The sequence below is a fragment of the Gossypium hirsutum genome, chromosome D10, assembly GCF_007990345.1.
Source record: "Gossypium hirsutum isolate 1008001.06 chromosome D10, Gossypium_hirsutum_v2.1, whole genome shotgun sequence".
NCBI lineage: Eukaryota > Viridiplantae > Streptophyta > Magnoliopsida > Malvales > Malvaceae > Gossypium > Gossypium hirsutum.
Window position 1 is genome coordinate 3,516,750 of NC_053446.1, and position 22,469 is coordinate 3,539,218.

General features: G+C 32.9%; 3 protein-coding genes and 3 non-coding genes across 6 annotated transcripts; 2 read left to right on the plus strand and 4 right to left on the minus strand.

The window, feature by feature from the left end:
• Window positions 1-5,507: 5,507 nt before the first annotated feature.
• On the minus strand, window positions 5,508-7,810 carry LOC107913775 (high mobility group B protein 14). The gene is made up of 6 exons (XM_016842403.2): window positions 7,376-7,810; window positions 7,065-7,244; window positions 6,611-6,668; window positions 6,469-6,513; window positions 5,841-5,921; window positions 5,508-5,741 (listed from the first exon to the last, which is right to left on the minus strand). Exons 1-6 carry the CDS (start codon window positions 7,462-7,464, stop codon window positions 5,691-5,693), a joined length of 504 nt encoding a protein of 167 aa, XP_016697892.1. The 5' UTR covers window positions 7,465-7,810; the 3' UTR covers window positions 5,508-5,690.
• Window positions 7,811-11,044: 3,234 nt separating this feature from the next.
• On the minus strand, window positions 11,045-11,117 carry TRNAR-ACG (transfer RNA arginine (anticodon ACG)). The gene has a single exon. It is a non-coding gene; the product is annotated as a tRNA-Arg (tRNA).
• Window positions 11,118-11,373: 256 nt separating this feature from the next.
• On the minus strand, window positions 11,374-11,446 carry TRNAK-UUU (transfer RNA lysine (anticodon UUU)). Its single transcript has one exon. It is a non-coding gene; the product is annotated as a tRNA-Lys (tRNA).
• A 1,988-nt stretch (window positions 11,447-13,434) lies between these two features.
• On the plus strand, window positions 13,435-18,236 carry LOC107913776 (DNA replication licensing factor MCM3). Its single transcript, XM_016842405.2, has 16 exons — window positions 13,435-13,670; window positions 13,754-13,851; window positions 13,943-14,151; window positions 14,405-14,535; window positions 14,617-14,855; window positions 14,945-15,181; window positions 15,287-15,441; window positions 15,527-15,735; window positions 15,825-15,990; window positions 16,065-16,267; window positions 16,505-16,564; window positions 16,642-16,731; window positions 16,961-17,097; window positions 17,297-17,371; window positions 17,501-17,642; window positions 17,850-18,236. The coding sequence occupies exons 1-16, from the start codon at window positions 13,605-13,607 to the stop codon at window positions 17,907-17,909; spliced, it is 2,277 nt and encodes a 758-aa protein (XP_016697894.1). The 5' UTR covers window positions 13,435-13,604; the 3' UTR covers window positions 17,910-18,236.
• Window positions 18,237-19,473: 1,237 nt separating this feature from the next.
• On the plus strand, window positions 19,474-19,546 carry TRNAR-ACG (transfer RNA arginine (anticodon ACG)). The gene has a single exon. It is a non-coding gene; the product is annotated as a tRNA-Arg (tRNA).
• Window positions 19,547-19,842: 296 nt separating this feature from the next.
• Window positions 19,843-22,237, minus strand: LOC107913777 (urease accessory protein G). Its single transcript, XM_016842406.2, has 7 exons — window positions 21,910-22,237; window positions 21,628-21,816; window positions 21,147-21,207; window positions 20,770-20,971; window positions 20,568-20,689; window positions 20,386-20,490; window positions 19,843-20,207 (listed from the first exon to the last, which is right to left on the minus strand). Exons 1-7 carry the CDS (start codon window positions 21,987-21,989, stop codon window positions 20,124-20,126), a joined length of 843 nt encoding a protein of 280 aa, XP_016697895.1. The 5' UTR covers window positions 21,990-22,237; the 3' UTR covers window positions 19,843-20,123.
• Window positions 22,238-22,469: the final 232 nt, after the last annotated feature.

Consider the following 22,469-nt stretch of genomic DNA (forward strand, 5'->3'; position numbering starts at 1 on the left):
ACTGTGTTACTTTTCCCCCCTAAGGAAAAAAATTGAAACTTCCAGAAATTAATTTGATTCATCAAAAGAAACTCAAAACAGGCAAAAAAAAAATGAAAAGAATAGATTCTTTAATGTCTCCCTAGTTTGTTCCTTTGTTTTCCCCTTTCGGTGCCATCACGTCAATTTATTAGGTTACTTAGGTTTTAAATTTTAATGCGTTTGAATAGGCAGTGCGTCGATGTGTTTACTTATAGTTAGTGTAAAAATAGCGATGATGGTGAGGACGATACTGTAGTCTGGGACAAAAAATAAGTTAAACGCACCACACCGCTCATCCAAAGAAGTACTGAATCGAATACATAATAGAGTAAGATTTAAATTCACACATATTTAAATTAACATTTATATAATTTTTGTAATTAAATAGATTAGTATCAATACATGCCTAAACCGGACATGGTGAATACAAGTACTACAACGAACGAAAAATAAAAAGAAATACATGCACATGATAAGATTAAAGATCATTTTAATTTGGTTTTAAGTTTATACATAAATTTTTATTTAATTCTACGAATAAAATTTTGATTTTAATTCAATCAAATATATATTAAATTCATTAAATAAATTCAGTTATCTTTATTTTGAGAGGACTGTAAAAATGATATCATGTCAACAATAATGTCTTTTGATGCAATGTTTTAAATAGGAAGATAAATGCGCTTGAATCTATGTCCTCCTACACTGATAACAATGCCGATACCAACCGAGCTAAAACTTAATCGGCATGTCAGTAATAATGTTAATTGTATATAAAACCAATATAAAAATTAATCACATTTTATCATAGTTTATTCATATTTAAATAATTTAATATAAAGATGCATTAAATATAACTAATTTAAAATTTTAATTACCTTTTAAAGATATATTAATCATCTAAATCCTAACTTTTATATTTATATTTAGTGGAAAAACATTTTTAACAATTCTTTTGACTCCAAAGGTAAAGTTTTCTCTATTACTCCTTGAAAAGTAATTTTGATCTCACTATAAAAATGCTATTGTCTTTTTTATGTTATTTATATAAACTCTATAAAAAAATTAAATCGAAAATAAATCCTAAAAAAAAAAAACTCACACTTGGTGTATCTATCTATCTATTTATTATAATAAAGTCTCTGACTGAGTTAGTGTCACCCATTAATCGAATTTTAATTTTGAGAAATTACTAAAAACTTATATCTGTACAAAGTAAGTTATATTTTTATGAAGATATTTTTATCTTTTTTATATTTTTATAAATCAATAAAAATTTACATATTATAAGATTTGAACCAATTACACTATGAATATCAAACATTTAATTTGATACAGACCGTCAATATGGAAGTCATTAGGGATATTAAACAATCCTTTTTGAAGGGGTCCAATTTTGCTTTGATAAGGCGCATTATTCAACTCTTAAGAAAGGAGGCAAAATAGCCTATTGATTATGTTCCTAGAGAATATAACATGGAAGCTGATCAAATTACTAAGTTGGCTTTTGATAGAGAGGAAGGTGTATAGTTATATGTAGATTCTCCTCTAGTATTTTTCTAAATTTTTTTTGTATTAATACTTTTTATTCACCAAAAAAATATATTCAAATTTACCATTTCAATCAAGACATCATTTTTATACCATTAATAATGTGTTAGACTAAATTGGTATCACCGATCAATTAAATATTAACCTAATCGTAAAATTACCAAAAATCACTTAATCTAATTACTTGTAATTTTGTGAATGTATTATAGTATAGAGTATATGAATCTCACTTTTAGTGAGGAAAACGCGGGGAAGTTGGTCATAAACAGTGAATAGATTGCCAAAGTTAGCCCTCTCCAACTGCTAGAATCCCCTCTCTCCCCTCGTTTCCCTTTATCCGTTTAAACAACTACACTTTCTCCTCCCTCTTCATTTATATATATATATATAACTGCCTCTCTACTCCCTTTCATCTCCGACCAACCAAAACAAAAGAAATACCTATAAAGAAGAAGCAAAATTGATGGGTACTACGAGAACCAAGAGATGGATGTTATTCAAGAGGCTGATGAAGAAAGAGTTATGGAGATGGAAGTTTTTGGGGTCTGCTTTCAAGTGGAAGAAGATGCCATCCCTAAACATTCACCTTTCTTTCATTGATGATGTGCTTTTCAAGATTGCCTCTGTTTTAGAGGCTATTTTCTTGGTCTCCACTCTCTGTTTCTTCTATCTTTGTTGCGGCTGTCATTTTTGACAAACCCCACATCTATGTATGTACTATGTATTTATTTATTTTTCCTTTTGGGGTTGTAGTAAGAAACATTCTGGATTCTGAGTTCTAACATGGGTTTCTGAGAAGGGAAAGTGTTTTTCATGGTGAAAAGAAAAAGCTTTGAATTCCAGGACTTTGTTGAAGGGTGGTAAAAATGTAGGGAAGAAACAGGGCAAACTTTAGTTTCTTGATGTATAAAGTTGGTAGTAAAATTGAACTTAGCTTTAATTTGAACATATATGCTCTCTTGTTTACATTTTCCCCTTCATTTTGTTGTTTAAAGTTTGATGAGTTTGGTTCTCCTCTTTGGCACCCAAACATGATTGTGTGTTGTTGAATCGAGTAGGACATTCTTAAACAAAATTTCTTGTGTTTGTTAAAGGACTGGAGTTCAAATATATGTAGTAAATATCAGACTGCGTTAGAGCAAAAGATCCTTAGTTGTTATCAATGGCAATACCAACCAAATTAAGACAAAAGAAATGGTACAAGGCAAAGGCAAGGCAAGGCTAGGAACGGAATTGGTATAGCTATATAACTACTTTTGCTCGATATATAGATAGAAACAGCAACAGGAAATAAATAAGCCTTCTTGCACGTGCTATGAAGTGGCTTTGAGTCTCTTCTTAGGCCAGCCCCAAAGGTTAAACACTTTCACAGATGGTAATATTTTCCCCACTGAATATACGACATGACAGACATCATTAATGAACACTGTTTTGCTCTGCTGCTATTAAGTGGCCTTTTGTTTTTGTTTTTGTTCTTTCCACTGTTTTGAGCTTGATGATGATAGCCAAAAACAGCTAGTTCTGCTTTTGAGGGATATGAGCAGGTAAGGCTTTACGTGTTAAAAGACCAATAGTCAGTGATTGAAAGCAAAGCAAAAGCCAATTATGATATTCAGTCGCAGCTTTTATATTTTTCAGGAAAGATTTGGGGGACTTCCGAGGTAACGTGTGAAGATGATGAAGGAAGTGTATTGATTTGGATTTTTGGAGTTAGTGTGTCGTGATTATATTTTCTTTTTATTTTCAATTACTAAACGAATATATATGGGTAAATTTCACTCAAAGTCACTAAACTATTAGTAAGTTCACATTTTAGTCATTTAACTTTAAAAAATTATAAAATAAAGTTTTCATTTTGTCATTAAACTACTTGAAACTTTTTATTTAAGTCACAGGATTGTTAATTTTTGTTTAAAAATTTGATTAGTGAGCTCCAAGCGACAATTTGACGATTGGTACGATGGATCAATGCCCATTAATGACGATTTTAGTTAGTAAATTCGTGATGTTTAAAATTATTTTATAAAAAAAATTTAAATTGTAGAAGAGAATGGGAAAGTAAGCTTTCGTGAATAGAGAATGCCATACAACAATAATTTTAATAGTCCAATAACTTAAACATAAATTTTCGAATAATTTTATGACTATTTTGTAATTCTTAAAAATTTAGTATCCAAAACATAAATTTATTAATAATTTAGTAATTTGATAAAGTACCCTCTGTCTCTCTCTCTATATAACCAGTTTCAGCAAGTTAATATGACAAGTCAGAGTTAGCTGTAATGTTAAGAGTTAAGACGGCAACAGAGACAATAAATTTTCTTTGATTTTTTTTTTCTTTTTTCGGGTTCAATGATGCAAGAAATTTTCATCTGCAATGGATAAATAGAGTGAATGTTTACTAATAATTTCGGCTAAATATATGTTGATATTTTTTTAATTAGTTAAACGTGTTGATTTTAGAAAGAAAGTGAGAAAGCGTGTTAATTGATGAAAGTTTGTTTAGTTAAACGTGTTTTTATACATTCTTCGAAATTAACCTATATTTTTAAATATCGAGAAAATATTCGACATATTTAACTTATTTAGCCAATAATTTCTCCCACTGTACTGATAATTTAAGATATACTGCATTTTATATATTTTTTTCAATGTTTCAAAACAATTTTCCCTTGTATTTACACCATTATTTCTTCCTTTTTTAAAAAAAATCTTTTTAAGGAAAATTGTAGATAAACATAATATGAGGATGAGTTTCATCTTGATAAAACATTGAAAAGTTTTATTCAAACTGATTATGACATATAGGTGAATTTTTTTTAAAATGTATATATTTATTAAAATTTTATATAAAATCCACATGAAATTTTAGTTGGAATTTTACAGTTAAAAAGGTGTAGAAATTATAGGTTAAAATATGTTGTTAGTCTTTATACTTTAAAAGTTAAATTTTTTTTTCTACTTTAAAAATCTGTGGTTGTTGTTAGTTTCTATCAAAATTTGTCTACTAAACATGTTTATTTCCTGTCACGTCATATGATAATAGTTCTAACCGAAATTCCATTTTGACAAATTTTTACAAAAAATACTTACGATTTTAATGAATGGACTGATATTTTTAAATCAATAAAGTAGAAGGATATAATTTTCAACGTTTAAAGTAAAGGGATTAAATCTTAAAATCTATACAAGTATAGAGACTAACAATATATTTAGAGCTACAACATTGATTCTATATAAAAATGAAAAGACGGAAACACCTACATAATAATATAGTAATTTTCTTTGTAAAAACAATGCGTTTTAAATTATTTAATAAAAAAATTTAAATATAGTATAAATTTAATATTTATTTTTGTAAATGTTTCTCTTCATAATTTTTACATCATACAACACTTATCATTTAATGATAATGTTAATATTATTATTATTTAAATATTCTAAATAAATTATCACTTCATTTCTATTAAAAAATAAATTATTCAAATTATTATATTTAATTTTTATCGAAAAATATGAAAACGAAGATTTACTACAATTATAAACATTTACTTAAAAAAACTAATATTATAAACATTTTTATAATATAAATTCAATACTAAAAATGAAATAATAAAATTTTCAATATTTATTTATTTTTAGTTTTTCAAAATAACAAAGTATCTTTAAAAAAAAGCCAGCAAAGAGTGGGATATTTTACAACCCTTTTTGCCTTGGCCCTGAAGTAGCCATCAATCACCGTACTATGATTTGAACTTAGGGTTTGTTTTAATTGGCCTGCTAGCAACCTTCCAATTTCCAAATAGCATTTTGCCATTTGTCTTCTGTATTAAAATTAAAGAAAATGAGCCAATCTGACTTTTATTCTATAAAGAAAACAAAAACAGAAAAAAAGGCATCAAATTTCATGAATATTTACTTGATAAATAGTCAGATTAACATTCAAGCCTGCTTGACAATAATATATATGTAAGAACAATCTCCAAGCAGTGATTTACACAAAAATGATACAGGGATGAACATATTTGCCTACATTAACATGCTACTCATATAAGTCATAATTAAACCACTACATCTATGCATTTCCTGGTACAACAACGCCTAAGGTTTATATATATTTATTCATCAAACTCCGAATCATCTTCGGTTTCTTCATCTTCGCCACTTTCCTGCAAAATCGAAAAACTTTTAATGTATTTGCAGCTGTTTCACTATTGAAGACTTCCTTCTGAGATAAATTTTAGTAGAAAAACTTCAAGCAAGTTTACCTTTCTTTTAATGTATTCCGCCATGGCTCTGTCAAACTCTGCTCGTTTCCCGGTTGCGATATCGTAATATTTAACTTTCTCCTGTTGAAGACAAGTTGAAATTAGTATGTCAGACAACTTATGAAGTCCTTTAGTTTCTATTTATATGTGCATCATATATAGGCTTCAAGTCCAAATGGGGGAATATGATGAATCAACCCTTGAGACATTCGGCTTCCTCGGCATGCACTAATATTGATTGCCGTATTATTTCTATACATGCCACTTCTGCACCCCTAGTTAATAAGCCAATAACAAGAATTGGAACAATTTTATCACCAAATGATAATAATATTCGATATCAAAACTATTTTCTTCATCCTTATGCAAATCCATGAACAGATGATGTACGTGCACCTTGTATTTAAAGAGAACTTTAAGTAAGCTTTGATGAACCAATGTCACCCATGACCACGGCCAAGGATTTTAGCTAACAAGAGGCTAAACATCATTATGGATATTCCTTGGCTCTCGGATTCAAATAAACATGTCTTGACCAACTAAATCTTACAAGCATATAATCAAGTTATCATAACAATAGCATATGCTAATTATATGAATTCGTAAGAAACACGGAATTGGCACAAACCTCGTATGTCATTGTCTTCCACTTCTCACCACATGCCTTCCCAATCTGAAACAATATCAGGGAGGATTCGTTAACATATACGTTAAATACACAGAGATTCGTTTTCTAAAATAAGATTTTGTGTTTTTAAACCATAACATACATCGCGCATTGACTTGATATCCGGATTCTGCTCTTGAAAATCCTTACGAAAATCCTCCCTTGAGTATAAGAAAATGAAAAAATCTGTTAGTTTAATGTCTCTCACAGGACATTCAATTTCTGCAACAAAACTAGCAGGCAAAATCCTTTGATATAAGAACCAAAGCTCACTTTCCAGAACACACAGACACAGACACATACATATATATATGTATATATATTGCATAGACATTTGCTCCATTACAGGCAAGGAAACACAATCCATTTGCAAGCCTAAAAAACCAACTCAAAATTTTGCATAAAAAAGACAGTCAAGAAATAAGCAGATAGATTTTAGCTCTTACACGACAAGGGCACAAGAATAAAAGCATGAAATTTCCAGGCAGGAGAATGTTATAATCAACAAAATGTTAACCAATACTATGAACAAAAAATGATTCGTAAGCAATACTCACAAGAAGTAAAAGAAAGCAGTGGGGGGTTTCTTAGGCATTTTAGCATCGATTTTTGTTTTCTTCTTCAGCTTCGATTTGGGTCTTGACTTCGACTTGGGTCTCTTTTCTCTCTCGCTAACAACACTCTCTTCAGCTGTCTTCTTCATTTTCTCACTTGATTTTACCCTTAACGCCATTTGACTAACAATTTTTTTTCCAAGCAAAAGTGTCTATTGTTAACCCCAAAAATTCCTTACAAGCAAAACAAACTAAGAAAGCCATAATTTATTCTGCAAAAAATACTATAAAACAAAGGGGTAAGAGAGAAATACTGATTGGAGACTGTTGATGGGTTCTTAGCGGAAGTAACGGAGGTTGAAGACGAACGATCATTTTTCGACTTTGAAGCTTTCTTCGCCATTTTTTTTCTCCTTTCTATTTATAAGACGGGTAGGAGATGGAGACAAAGACCCACAGCTTGAGCTTTGCTTAGTGTTGGCTGGCTTTCACCAGTGAAGCAGTTGCCACCACAACTCGAATGTTTCCGGTGGGAAGGAGCTGGGATTTGGACTTCCACGGGTGAGGGTCAGTGCCAAATTGCTAATGTATTGCTCTCAGAGATTAAGGCTTGTAGTAGTGGTAATTACTTGGGTTTTTGGTAGCCCTACGACTAGCCCAACCTCAATGCAATAACTATATTAGCCCATTGCTTACTTCAAATTCTACAAATACAAGGATAAAAGAAGAACTCATACAATGATCCAACCTCATGACAACCATAAATCTCAAAATTATATATAAATTTTAATTTAATGTGTTGATTTATAAAATTTAATTTTATTATTAAATAGATATTTATTGAGATCAATATAAATTTAATGCACTTTAAAATTTAAAATATTCATTATATCCACATCATATGAATAATCATAATAATTAAAATAAATAATCCTTTTAAGTTCAAATTTTAAGATTTTTTATGAAATAAAATAACATATGATTTTCTTAAATTATAATATTGACAAAAGTAATAAAACATATAGTTTTATCGAGTTATTTCTTTATACACTTATGAAGTTTTTTTAATATATACTAGAAATCTCATCACATATGTATACGTATGAAAATTTATAGATTTAAAATACGAAGGCCTATTTAAAAGTAACATACAGTATACAATGAAATATATAGTTTGAATCTAATTGATCCTAATAATACATGAAATATGTATGATATTAAAATAAAAATTTAGATTAAATTATGAGTAAAACAAAATTTAAACACATAAATACATCATATAAACAATACTAAATGAGTTACAGTTATTTAACATGATTTTGTCATCAATTATGAGTTAGTGTCGAGCTGACTTGTAACACCAACTTAATGAACAATATTATTAATATTAAAATTTCTATCACTTATGTATGTATGTGGAAACCATAGATTTAAAATAAAAAACGTTTGTTTAAAAGTAATAAATAATGAAACATATGGTTTGAAACTAATTATACAACTAACGTAAATAATAATTTGTGTAGATTAAAACAAAAATATATAAAATACATTAACATGAAGTTTTGGTTGAGTGATGAATATAATGTTTAAGTAATTTAATTGGTGCAGGTGATAAATAAATAAATTAAAATTTAATAAATAATAATACAACACTTTTTGTTTTTTAAATATATTTTAAAATAAGAATAATATTTGATACACTGTTAATGGAGATTTTAGACTCCATAAGTAAGGTTAATGGGGTAACAAGTGTCCTATGGGGTACAATAAAATATTTTAAAAAAAGATAACAAATTTTTAAGACTACTTGTAGAATAAAAAATTGCTAATGTACCAAATACTAACCTTTAAGAAACTATTTTTATTATAAAAATTATCACTTTTAAAGAAAAATATTTGGTATATTGTTAATGAAATTTTTAGACTTCACAAATAATATATTTTAACGAAAATATTTAGTATATGGTCAATGAAATTTTTAGACTTTATAAACAATATAGGAATTGAAAATTGTCCTACACCAAAATATTAAAAAAAAAAAACACGTGACAATATGTCAGATAAAATAACTTTTAGTTTAAATTTACAAAATAAAAAAGTGGTTGTCCGTTTAGAGAAGACTCAAGGAGCCATGAAGGATCCAAGTGACACCGGCCCGTTATCCTTCCACCGCAAAGAGAGGGAAGTTTTCGCTGCTCTGTGAAACCAGCCTCACGCTTTGCCTTCCACTCTAGGAGCAACGAGACCCAAAGCTTTCGCTCAAGACTCGTAGCCCAACTCCTTGCTTGGAATGGGCGTGCCAGAATACAGTCACTACAGCTCCAACTCAATGAGTAGGCCCATAGTCCAACCACCTTAATGCCCCCACGAGGGTCACAAGCTAGCGTTACCCAACTCGGCGAACTACCAGCATCTTAACTTGGCATTTAAATACTTGTCATTTTATTTATTATACCGATGTGGGAGTTTCTTCATTTCACGTGCATCGTGACCGAGTTGGTGATTTTTAGGTGTTATCCGGATAGTAAAATCACTGTTTTACTCAAAATCGATGATTTCAAAATATGAAATAGGTTCATCTAAATTGATAAACCGACTAATTACATAATACTAATGAAAACAATCGATCTGGACAGAGCCCTCTCTTAGCTACCATAATCACACACAATACAGAATTTGCTTTTGTTCTTTTTGTCTATACAAAGTACCATAGCTACTGGCTTTCATCAAGTACATTGTTGAACATTACTTCAGAATCGATTCCTATTAACCATTATTTCTTTTGAAATTAAAGACTTGTTGAAATTTAAACACTGTAAAAGTCTTTTCCATAACCCTAGAGCTATAGGGTATGGTACAACTTGTACAATATGTACTCTAAGAAAGTCATCTCCTTGAACGTGACTCGAACTCGGTGATAAGAGTCAAATATAAGGATGTTTCCACTACGAATTTTTCATGTTGGAATGTATAAGATGCATATATTTTGAGAGAATGAAAAATTGGAATAACATAGTATGCCGAGGTACAACATGTACAATCCTTTCTCCATCTCACTTGCTTCCAAGTTTTTTTCTCTAGTTTTTATTTTATTTTCTTAATAATTGGGGAATAGAAATAAGATTGCTTGAGATTGAATTTAAACTTTCATGTTTACAACATATAATGCTCTTGTCACTGGGCAAAAAGGTTGTTGGCGTAATTGCACATTAGACACAAATACACTAGATGAAGTTACACTTGAAAATATAATATTTAGTGTTGTTTCTAGATTTTACTAAATAAATATTAACGGTTATATCTAACTCTTACACCTATTAATTTTATATATATGGTAGTGGATACCAATTCATTGCAAAATGAAAGTAAATTGTGATTGAATTAAATCATGTAATTAATCAAATAAATAAGTGGTTAGAAGAAGTGGGAGTAGATTTTTTTTCAAGTATCTAGATCAAGGTCGAATCTAAATATCATATTGACATGAATAAAACTATATTTCAACCATAAAACGGATGAAGATACTTATAATTAAAAAAGAAGAAGAAGAAGAAGAAGAAGACGTAAAATTATAGCTAAAATGTTATTATAAAAGGTTCACCTTTCAACACCTTAGAGAGTTGCTGAAAAGTGCAATAATTTAACAAAAAAACCATAACTTTAAAAATAGATTTGACAGAAATGGTAATATTTAAAAAAGGTAAAACTATGATGTGTTGGGGTTGAAATCTAGTATATATATTCTAAATTTATATAAAATATAAAAAGAAAAAAAACATTAAAATTAAATATTATTTTCTATAAATAATAAGTTTTAGTAAAATTTCAATTCAACTCACATTGATTAATGATCCAATCCAATCAAAAAATTAAATAATAGTGTACATAAATAAAATATGTTGGCATATAAATCAGGTTGTACTTGTTAACTAATCCTCAGGGTTCAGGACCACCACAACTTAAAAAATGGCAAAATAGAAGTTCGACTCCACTGGGGATCGAACCCAGAATCTCTGGTTCCGTAGACCAGCGCCTTATCCATTGGGCCATGGAGTCATGCGATCAGGTTTTCATATTCAAGTTATTTGTTGATATATAATTTCCATCATCTTCCTCTCCCATCCTGGTTCTCGCAATTACCACGCTCTTAGTAGATATGAAGGAAAAAGGGGGGGTGGGGTGGGGAAGACGGCATCATTGCCATGGCTTTGGTCTTCTTTTCAAAGTGAAAGGAAGGGAATCTAAGAAATAACCTAAAAGATGAAAATGGAAATGAAAGTCAATTTTAAGTAACAGAAAAATCCTAACTTGTCGCCGTCTGTGGGAACCGAACCCACGACCACGTGGTTAAAAGCCACGCGCTCTACCAGCTGAGCTAAGATGGCTACGTTTTAATCGTTTCTTGAGTACGCTTTCTGAGTATTGAAGCTTAATTTCGGTAAAAGTGAAATTTTATGTGCAAGTATACATCTTGCAATTTAAGTTGCAAGAAATTCATGATTATCGTGGGAAAATTACCTATCAAATACTTAGGGATGTCTTTGATTGCAAGGAAATTATCTATTAGAGATTGTGCCCGCATGATTGAAAAGATTGTGGGGAGAGTGAATGGGCGAATTGCAAGAATGCTTTCTTATGCTGGTTGAGTCTAGTTGGTACAAGCAATGCTCTTGCATAGACGAAATTATTAGGCTAGGCATTTTATTCTGCCAAACGTTGTGATTGTAAGAGTTAGTCCAATCTGTATGAAATTTTTGTGGAAAGGCGATGCTGAAAAAGTTCAAGGTGCTAAGGTAGGTTTGTAAACCAAAGAGCAAAGGGGGTCTCGGACATGCAAAGTTGGAACAAGGCTTGTGTCATACAACAAATTTGGTCGGTATTGTTTCAAGTTGGTTCTCTGTGGATAGCTTAGATAAACACTTGTATTTTAAAGGGTCGAAATTTTCTGCAGGATCAACTAGCTGCCAATGGTAGTTGTAGTTGGAGTTGGATGAAGCCAGTAGGAATACGAAGTGAGGCTCTTCATATCTTTCGATGAGCAAATCGGATGGGGCAAGGCACAATATATCATATCAGTAAAGTTTGGAACCAAGGAGTAGAATTACCGACTACACTGTTTGTACCCTAAAACATTCATTTATTACTTGGTTGGATACGAATGATCGATTGGGTGCTAAAGACAAATTATGAGCCTGGGGATTGAATTGCTATGCTGGCTGCGTGTTATGCCAGATTGGGTAGGAAACTGAAGATCATTTATTCGTGGAGTGCTTTTATGCAAAGAGAGTTTGGAAAGTGTGTCCTACAGTTATGTGGCCTTCAAAGGGAACCTGAAATCTGGGAACAGGAGCAGCGTTGGCTAATTACAAAGCTGAAAGGTAAAACTCTATTTATGATCATTCTTAATTTGGCATGGAATGCCCGTTTATATTGGGTTTGGAATGAAAGAACCAACAGGTTTTTTTAAGGTCAGTGGAGAAACGAATCTGGGTTGCTTGGAAAAATTAAGGAAGGTGTTCGAATTCATTTTCAAACACTAGAATGAATACAAAGGAATCTGTAAAATATTGATCTTTGTATAACTTGGGAGATTAGGTGTTTGTTAACACATGGCATCATGAAAAACTACTTGAGAAGTACTCACATATGGTTTTCCACCTCTTACTGTTTGGCTGGTGACTGGGTGGATCACCATCAAGATAGACCACTTGCTTTTAACAAACTTATCTTTAAGAGGGACCACTGAGTATGACAATCTCATACTATCTCAACAATAGAAATATTAGAGAAAGTACCACACTTGACGACAATTAATGTATAACCAACTTGTCATCATATTAAGCACACGTTTACCATCAGCCTGAGAATGTCGATGACATGACATAAGTGGACAAAGAATCTCTTGACATTTAATAATAGAGGGACTAATTTAATTCTTTTTAATAGTACAAGAATAAAATTTACCCATTTAATAATAGGACTAATTTGATCTAATACCTATATTACAGGGACTTGGTTTAAGTTATTTGATTGACTTTTTTTTTCTCAAAACAACACCATTAGAATTTGGTTTACATGTAATTATTTTAAAGAATTCACATAAACAATTAATAGTAATTAATAGTGTAACAATTTGGACTAATTAACAAAATTATAAAAATACGAGACCTAAATTTTACTAAATTAAAGGATATAAATTAAATCATAAAAATTAATACAGTATAAGGATCAAAATATAATTCGACCAAAATATAGATATTTGTGATAAAAAGGAAAAAAAGCCCGACTGAAACTGGATCAGTTTCCGTTTACCAGAGCCTTACAAATTGGGCCATACACTCATTATAAAAGGACTATCTATCCATGCTTAATTCCCGCCAAAGCAGTCATCTTCTCTCCTTTTCCCGCCAAAACCATTCTCACTTTCTAGTAGAATAGAAGAGAATTAAAACAAGACGAAAAAGAGGCCTTCATTTACAATAGCGTTTGGTGTTTTCTTCCAAAACTTACAGTGTAGAGTTCTGGCTGTAAGAGAAAAGAAAAATGGAGTTGGGGGCTCAAGATTATGCTGATAGGAAGAAAGATATCAGCCAATTCTTGTCTCAGGATGTCTGTTAATCCATCCATTCTATGATATATATTCCTATGTGTTAATGTTAATTTACCTTTTTTTTTTGTAATTGATTGATCAGATTTATCAAGATGAAATCAAGGCTATGATAAATCACAAGCGCCGCCGTCTCATCATCAACATTTCCGATCTCCACTCTTTCAACAACTTGGCTCCTAGGTTCTCTCTAATTTCTTATTTTTTCCCTCTATTTTGAGCGTTGATTGAATTAAGGCTCATTTGGGTTTCTGTTTATTGTTCTGGGTTTTAGGATTCTGAAGAACCCGAGTGAATTTATGCAACCATTTTGCGATGCGGTGACGGAAGCTGCTAAAGGTATCGACCCAAAGTACTTGAAAGAAGGAGAAACGCTTCATGTGGGATTTGAAGGCCCTTTTGTTTCTCGTCGCGTTACTCCCAGAGATCTTCTCTCTGAATTCATTGGCTCCATGGTATGCGTCGTGGGTATTGTCACCAAATGTAAGTTCCCCCCCCCCTCTCTCTTTTTTTTTTGTTTATAATTTGAAGTATAATAAATGGGTATCTGTTTGTTCATATAATATGGTAAAAATTGAATTTAGGTTTTTGTAAAAAAGTGGGTACTTGCTTTGAGCTTTGAAAAATCCCTAACGCTTTTGGGCACTTGTTCATACTGCATAAAGTGTTTATCAGTGTTTTTTCTGTGTTGTGGTCTTCTCTTTACGTATCTAACATGAACTTAACCTCCATTTAGGTTCTCTGGTAAGACCAAAGGTTGTTAAAAGTGTTCATTTTTGCCCTGCCACTGAGAACTTCACCGTTCGGGAATATCGAGACATCACCTCCAATAATGGTTTGCCAACTGGATCTGTGTATCCTACTAGGGTAACTTTCCACTGATCGGATCTCCTAGTATTAGTATGGCTGTTGGATTAATCATTGTCTCATGAGTAATATTATTTTCAGGATGAAAATGGCAACTTATTGGTGACTGAATATGGGTTGTGCCAATACAAAGATCACCAGACCTTGTCAATTCAAGAAGTTCCGGAGAATGCTGCACCTGGTCAGCTTCCTCGAACTGTGGATGTCATAGTTGAGGATGACCTGGTTGATTCATGCAAGCCTGGAGATCGTGTGGCTACCGTAGGGCTATATAAAGCTCTTCCAGGAAAAAGCAAGGGCAGTGTGAATGGTGTATTCAGGTATCTCTTATGCAGTGCATTTTTTAAATCTTCTTTTGTTCTTTGGTCTTTTTTCTGTCTACAGTTGGATGAGTAATTTTCTGTTGTAGGACTGTACTCATAGCTAATAATGTCTCTCTGCTCAACAAAGAGGCCAATGCACCAATCTATAGTCCCGAGGACCTTAAGAATATTAAGAAGATAGCAGAAAGAGATGACACATTTGACCTGCTTGGTAATTCCCTTGCACCTTCCATATATGGGCATTCGTGGATAAAGAAAGCTGTGGTTTTACTGATGCTTGGTGGTGTGGAAAAGAATTTGAAGAACGGCACTCATTTACGAGGGTTAGTTCTACTTCAACTGTCTGCGTCTTTGTTGTTATATACAGCCTTTGTTAGATTTGCTATAATTTAGATCCTAAAATAAGCCAAATCCTTGCTATCTTTTAGGGACATTAACATGATGATGGTTGGAGATCCATCTGTTGCAAAATCCCAACTTTTAAGAGCAATCATAAACATTGCTCCCTTGGCCATTTCAACCACTGGTCGAGGTTCTTCTGGTGTTGGTTTGACTGCTGCTGTCACATCTGATCAAGAAACAGGTAAAGCACTTCAATTGATTCTGTCATTTTGGTTTAAAGTCTTGTTTTTGTTGATTTTGACTAAATTAAATATCTCTGCGATCAGGAGAAAGAAGACTGGAAGCAGGTGCAATGGTCCTTGGTGATAGAGGTGTTGTTTGCATTGATGAGTTTGACAAGATGAATGATCAAGATCGTGTTGCAATACATGAAGTCATGGAGCAGCAGACTGTAACTATTGCCAAAGCTGGTATCCATGCATCATTGAACGCTCGGTGCAGCGTAGTGGCTGCTGCCAATCCCATATATGGAACTGTAAGTTCAATTGGTTATTAAGATGCAGATTCACTCCACTAGCAAGGTGGTGAATTTTGAGTTTATACTAATTATTGGTCAAAATGCAGTATGATCGTTCATTGACTCCAACAAAAAATATTGGACTTCCAGACTCTTTGCTTTCTCGTTTTGATTTACTCTTTATTGTATTGGACCAAATGGATGCTGATATTGATCGTCATATCTCTGAGCATGTCTTGAGAATGCACCGGTTTCGCTCTCCTATTGATGGAGGTAAGGCAAAGTGTTTCCTTATGGTGCTTATAGACTGGTTGGACATATACCTATTAAGGTAATTAATAATGTAGGCGAGGCAGCTCTTGATGGAAGTTCAAGATATGGAAGAGAAGATGAAGCTGATGCTGACTCATCTGTTTTTGTCAAGTATAACCGTATGTTACATGGGAGAAAAACAGAAAGAGGTCGGAAGCGTGATACTCTTACGATAAAGTTTCTGAAAAAGTATATCCATTATGCAAAACACAGGATTCAGCCTGAGCTGACTGATGAGGTTGTGACCATTCCTTTTCCTTTATATTTATTTATCCAGTAATCTATTAATATCGTCCCACTGTTTAAATCAATGCTTTCTTCTTCCCCTTTACTCTGTTTTAATCAATTCAAAATTTCTGCATGGTTATGCTGCAATATCTTCTCTAGAAGAAACCTTGATGACCTCTCTAACTTTTCTCCCCAAAGATCATCAACTAACTTATCCAGGGCTTACTCTAAAGTATCTCATCTGCAGGCTTCAGAACACATTGCTACAGCTTACGCAGAGCTCAGAAATGCCAGTTCAAATGCAAAGGTTTGCTTTTGTAATCAGCAAAGAAATACCTTGATATACTTACCTCAGTTATGCTAATACTGTCATTGGTTTTGTAGACTGGCGGAACCCTTCCAATCACAGCTAGAACCTTGGAAACCATAATTCGTCTATCAACTGCTCATGCAAAGTTGAAGTTAAGCAGAAAGGTATTTGGGATTCCTGACATGTTCCCAGTAGATTTTTTTCCCTAAACCTTATATTACTCTTTGAATATAATCTAATTCTTTGGGATCAATTGTGACCAAAATTGTTACAGAGATTTCATGTTTATGTCTTAAAATTGCATGTTTGGTCCTTGCTTGTAACTGCTTCATTATATTTCCTTTTTCATGCATTTTATTCATACTTCTGTTGCATGATGATTTATCATGGCAGGTTACAAAAGTTGATGTTGAAGCTGCTCTGAAAGTTCTAAATTTTGCTATTTATCATAAAGAATTGACAGAGATGGAGGATCGTGAACAAGAACGGCAAAGAGAAGAAGCAAGGACACACAGAGCGGATCGTCAAGGGTGAGCATGGGATATGCCTTTAAACAACTTGCGGATTTTAAGTGCCTATTGCTTATAATTTAAAAATAAATATTGCTTATAAACAATTGATTTATCTTTATAATATAGATGCTTATCTTTTTATATAAACTTTATCAGAAAATTACTAAATGATCAAATTTATTCTAATGTTGTTGACCTTCTCTTTTGCTTTAACTAGGCCAACGACCACTGCTATGGAAGTAGATGATCCTCCAAGGGCCCAGCAGCCTACTGCCATTGGCTCTCTTGAAAGGTCTGAGTCCTAACAAACACTTCAGTTACAAGTTTAGACATGCCTTTTTCCTTCAACAATAGCTATAATCTATTGTTGCACAAGTTCACTTTAAAATATTTTTTCTACCTATTTGTTGATGAATTTCAGGATTGAAGCATTTAAAGCTATATTTGGTCAGCATATGCGTGTGAACCATAAGGATACCATATCTATTTCTGAAGTAGAGAATGTTGTCAATGCCGGAGCTGATGGCCATTACTCAAGGGCAGAGATCTTTGCTATATTAGAGGTAATGTTGGTATATGGATTGTTGGATAGGAATAAAGTTTTCATATTCTTAAAAGATGAATGTCCCTGTTTTTCCTCCATTTTGGTATAACATTTTGAATCTCATATCCACTTGTGGTTAACATGACAAACTTACATATTTTTCAGTTCCAACTTACTAAATTTAAGAATGCTATGTACTAACAGTCACTACTTTCACAATTGTCAGAAGCTGCAAGATGATAATATATTGATGATAGCTGGTGAAACAGTGCATATGATAGTATGAGATGTAAGGAAAGACCTGGATGGCTTCTTTCATGCAATCACTTTACAGCATTGTGGGATTGGGGATGGATCTATTGGCATGAAATTCTTGGTTTGTACAGCTCCATGATTTATCCTAAAATTGTCTTAAAAGTGACTGTTGGCTGTACTCTGTAGCAGATGAAAGGTGAACTGGGGATGGATCCCCTCTTGCTCTGCAAGTGAAGATGCAAAAATTTGGATGACATATGATAATTCACTAATGCTTTAATTATTTACTTGGAAGGTATTGTTTTTTTTGGACTTTATGTTTTCAATGGTTAATATACTGTGGATCTAATTCTAAGCATCTGCACCCTGAATTCCTTGTTTTTGTAGTATTATACAAGGTAAGCAAACACCAAAAGATACACTACAAATCAAGATTTTATTAACATTATAATTACTTGAAAAGAAGAATAAAAATTTCGGTCTCCATCCACAATACCAGTTGCTTGGAATAATAATAAACTCAAATAAACCAACAGGACAAATATTGAGAAAGAGAAATTAAAAAGGGTTTAGACCATATTCACCAAGGAATGAAAAGATAAATAACAAGGAATGAAATTCAAAAGAACCATGCAGCCATAGAAGCTAAGGCAGCTACTGCAGCTGGAACACCCAAAGCCGCTCCTGCACTTTCCATCGGAGATGGTGCGACGGCCCCTTGATCTTCCCTCAAAGCTGTGGCTCCATTGGTGAAAACGGCAAGAACCGTAACGTAGGCAATCAAAATCATGGCCATTTTGCTACCCTCCATTGTTCTAAGCAACTCAACTGAGCAAACCACCCTTTAAAGATATCAAAGTGAGAGATGCTATTGAAGTTGTGTGCTTTTGAGCTTGACTTTGGATTGTAGAGATTTCAAATGTTTTTATAAGGGAAGGATTATGCTACTAATCATGTATTTGCCAGCTTTTTGTTGGTTTTAACCACTAACCAAATCATTTTAAGGCATTTGTGTGTTGTCTGCTAATTGTTTTTTGCCTCTCACTCTCTTGTAAACTCTACACCAGCCTGGACTGACTATATAAACTATAAAGCTAGATTAATTATACATTGTTTACAATCATATGTTATTTTCAACATAAAATAATTGGGTTTTGGTGGAATAATTGATGGAAACTTTATCTTGATATGTTGTGACTATTATATTATATCTTTGTAGTCTTCCAATAGCTATTAATCTCCCTTAATGAATGTCAAAAAACTTTAATTCAGTATAAAAAATGAAACATCATGTTAGAGAATCACCTTGAAGATTCTTTACAATTATAAGTACACATTTGTATAGGAACTTTAAGGAATAAATTAACATAAAAGTAACGTGGTTAGTAGACTAAACGTATAAAATATGTCGTTATTTAAAATAATTAAGTTGGCTATGGGTTTAGTTAGCATTTTCATTGTAATTTTCTTGCTGTTAGTAGCATTAGCTGTCATTGTTTTCTTCCGTTATATTCAATTTCCATTTTTTGGATGTATGTGTTGCATAATGTAGACACTAATTTAGATCTTTTTATCAGAAGATGGCAACAAAGAGTGACTCCGTGGCCCAATGGATAAGGCGCTGGTCTACGGAACCAGAGATTCTGGGTTCGATCCCCAGCGGAGTCGTGTCTTCTAATTTAAATTTTTGCACCGTGTTGACTGCCTAAAAGGTAATTATGGTATATAGTAGCTGAATTTGGCTTCAATGTTCAAGTTGGTACTTGAACTCTTTTTTCTCCAGTTAAATACTTATGTTTTTTCTTTTACTAGGACACATATGTCATATGTTTTTTTTGTTAGGACACACATGTCAAACATTCATTCGGGCCACAATAAAATTTGGTTTGAGTATTAAATTGAACATTAAAATCAAATGGAGTTGTCGAATTGAGACAAAAAAATTTCAAAAACCAAATTGAACATTGAAATCAAACTCAGATACCAAATGTTATATTAACCCTTGCCTAAACATATGTCCTCAACAGGGTAAAACTCAGAATTTCTAACATATGTTCTTAACAGGCATAATATGAGTTTAACTACTTCAAAGTTCAGAGATACTTATTTCAGTGTTTTCAGTTCAGAGGACTAGGGACTGGGAAAGTTCAGAGATACAAAAGGGAATTTATTGATAGTCGAACCATAGAATATAACTTGAAATACAATCTATGAAGGAATTCCACAGGTTCTTCAAATGAGAAGTTCATTTCCGCTTCTTCCCAGTCGCGGCTTCCCATGCTTGTAATACAAGGTTTACTATTTCCTCCACGCCTTTCCCGTGCTTCACCTGTGAATGAATAATTTACACAATCAAAGAAGGGTTTGAAGCGATGATATAAGTTTCAAAATATTAAATATCATAAAAATTGTGTTGATATGTGCACTAATTGATGCAACAAATGAGGATAATACCAATGGTTTTATTTCAGTATATGGTGAAGGATGCAGTCAACTACTCAACCAACCTGAGCAAATACGAAGGGCCCTCCATCACGCATACGAAGTGCATCGCGTTCCATGACTCCCAAGTCAGCTCCAACCGCAGGTGCAAGGTCCGTCTTGTTTATCACCTGTTAGAATTCCCGATGTTACAAAAATCAAGTACATTCAAAGCAACGGAATGGCACGATAAACAAAAATCAAATACCAGGAGATCAGCTTGGGTTATGCCAGGGCCACCTTTCCTAGGGATCTTATCACCACCAGATACATCTATTATATAGATGATATAATCAGCGAGTTCTCTGCTGAAGTTGGCAGCTAAATTATCTGCATCCATAGAAGTTCACATAAATAATCGGTAAGTAATATTCTCGTGCCAAATCAGTTCAAGAGAACATTGTACATACCTCCCCCGGATTCGCAAAGAAGTATATCTGTTTTGTACAAGTTAGAAAGCTCCTCGAGAGGGCCGAGATTGATACTGATGTCTTCACGAATAGCGGCGTGTGGGCAGCCTCCCGTTTCTACAGCACGTATCCTTTCCGCAGGAAGTGCCTGGTGTTTCACCAAGAACTCACCATCCTCTTTCGTGAATATGTCATTTGTCACCTAAATGCATCATTTGAGTTTGGTTTAGCCAATCAACCACAACTTCATAAAAGACTGACCATGGTGGCACAGCTGAATCTATTATTCTCACAGTCTACATAACATTCATAAAAGTTTGAAGGTAAACACTCAAATGGCAGGCTGATAGCTTGAATAGAAGATGCATGATACTTACAGCGGCAAGACTGTACTTATCCCGCAGGAACGTGCACAGTGCCAGCATTAAAGCTGTTTTCCTGTATGGCAGAAAGCAACATTAAATCAGATACCATTTCTTAGGATGTTTTACGATATCACCAAGAATTGCATTTTAGTCATACAAATAAAGTAGGGAAAAACAATGATAGAACACAAAAACCTTGTAAAGGAAATACAAAAAATTAAAACATAAAAAATAAAAATCCAAGGGCTTGGAGAGTAAACTACTCAATTATCAGTGTAATGTGGTTACTGGATTCTACACTCCACTAATTCAGGTACAATAAAGCATCATCTTTGTTGAAAATTCGTATAAAATTTACCATTTTTAATCTTTTATAAGCAAAGAAAGAACTGACTGTATTATAGAAGATGCAGAGCAAGTGAAAAACCAAGTTAATTGTTGATACTAGATACTGAGAGGAAAAATAAATGGAAGGAAAATAAAAAGGAAATACCCAGTACCAACAGGGCCACCAATTCCAACAGTGAAAGCCCTCTCATTGAAATCCCTGTTAACAAGCGGTGGGGCTCTTCTGCTGAAGTATCCAGGTGAGTAAATGGGTTCATGTGAGTGAGGCGCTAGGCCATCATGGCTATGGTAAACCTTCCCATCAGCTCCCACCCATGATGATTTTGTTGATTTACTGTTGCATGCCAAAAACATATAATTAAAAAACCAAATCAGCAAAAAGTCACAATCCATTAAAACTGCAAAACTTAAATGAGAATACACTTACTCATGGTCATGATGGTGGTGGTGGTGGTGATGGTCATGGCCATGGTCATGGTGATGGCCATGGTGATCATTGGAAGCCATTTGACTATTGTCTGAAAAGGGTTTTACCGTGGGAGAGAGTCTTTGGGTTGTTTGTGTTCAAAGGGAACTGGATGAGAGGAGCGAGGGCTATGGTGGTTGGATTGGATTAGGATGTAATCTCAAAGGTCAAATTTTATATCAAGTCCCTGTACTATACGTTTTTGTTGGATTTAATCCTTGCACTGTAATTGGGTCATTGCCAATCATGTATTTTTTTTTAAATGTGTATTTTTAGTTTTATGACCAGCTTTTTTTCTTGTATGTGATGACTTGACATATATACTTAGATATTTTTGTTTTTCTTGTCTGTGATGACTTGACATATATACTTAGATATTTTTGTACGGTTGGACAAATTTTTGTACATTTTAAAATATATAATATTTATTTAATTGTAAAAAATATCAATATATATATATGCCACAACATCGTATATTTAAAACTCTCAAAAAATTATTTTACAGAATTGAGAAAAAAAAT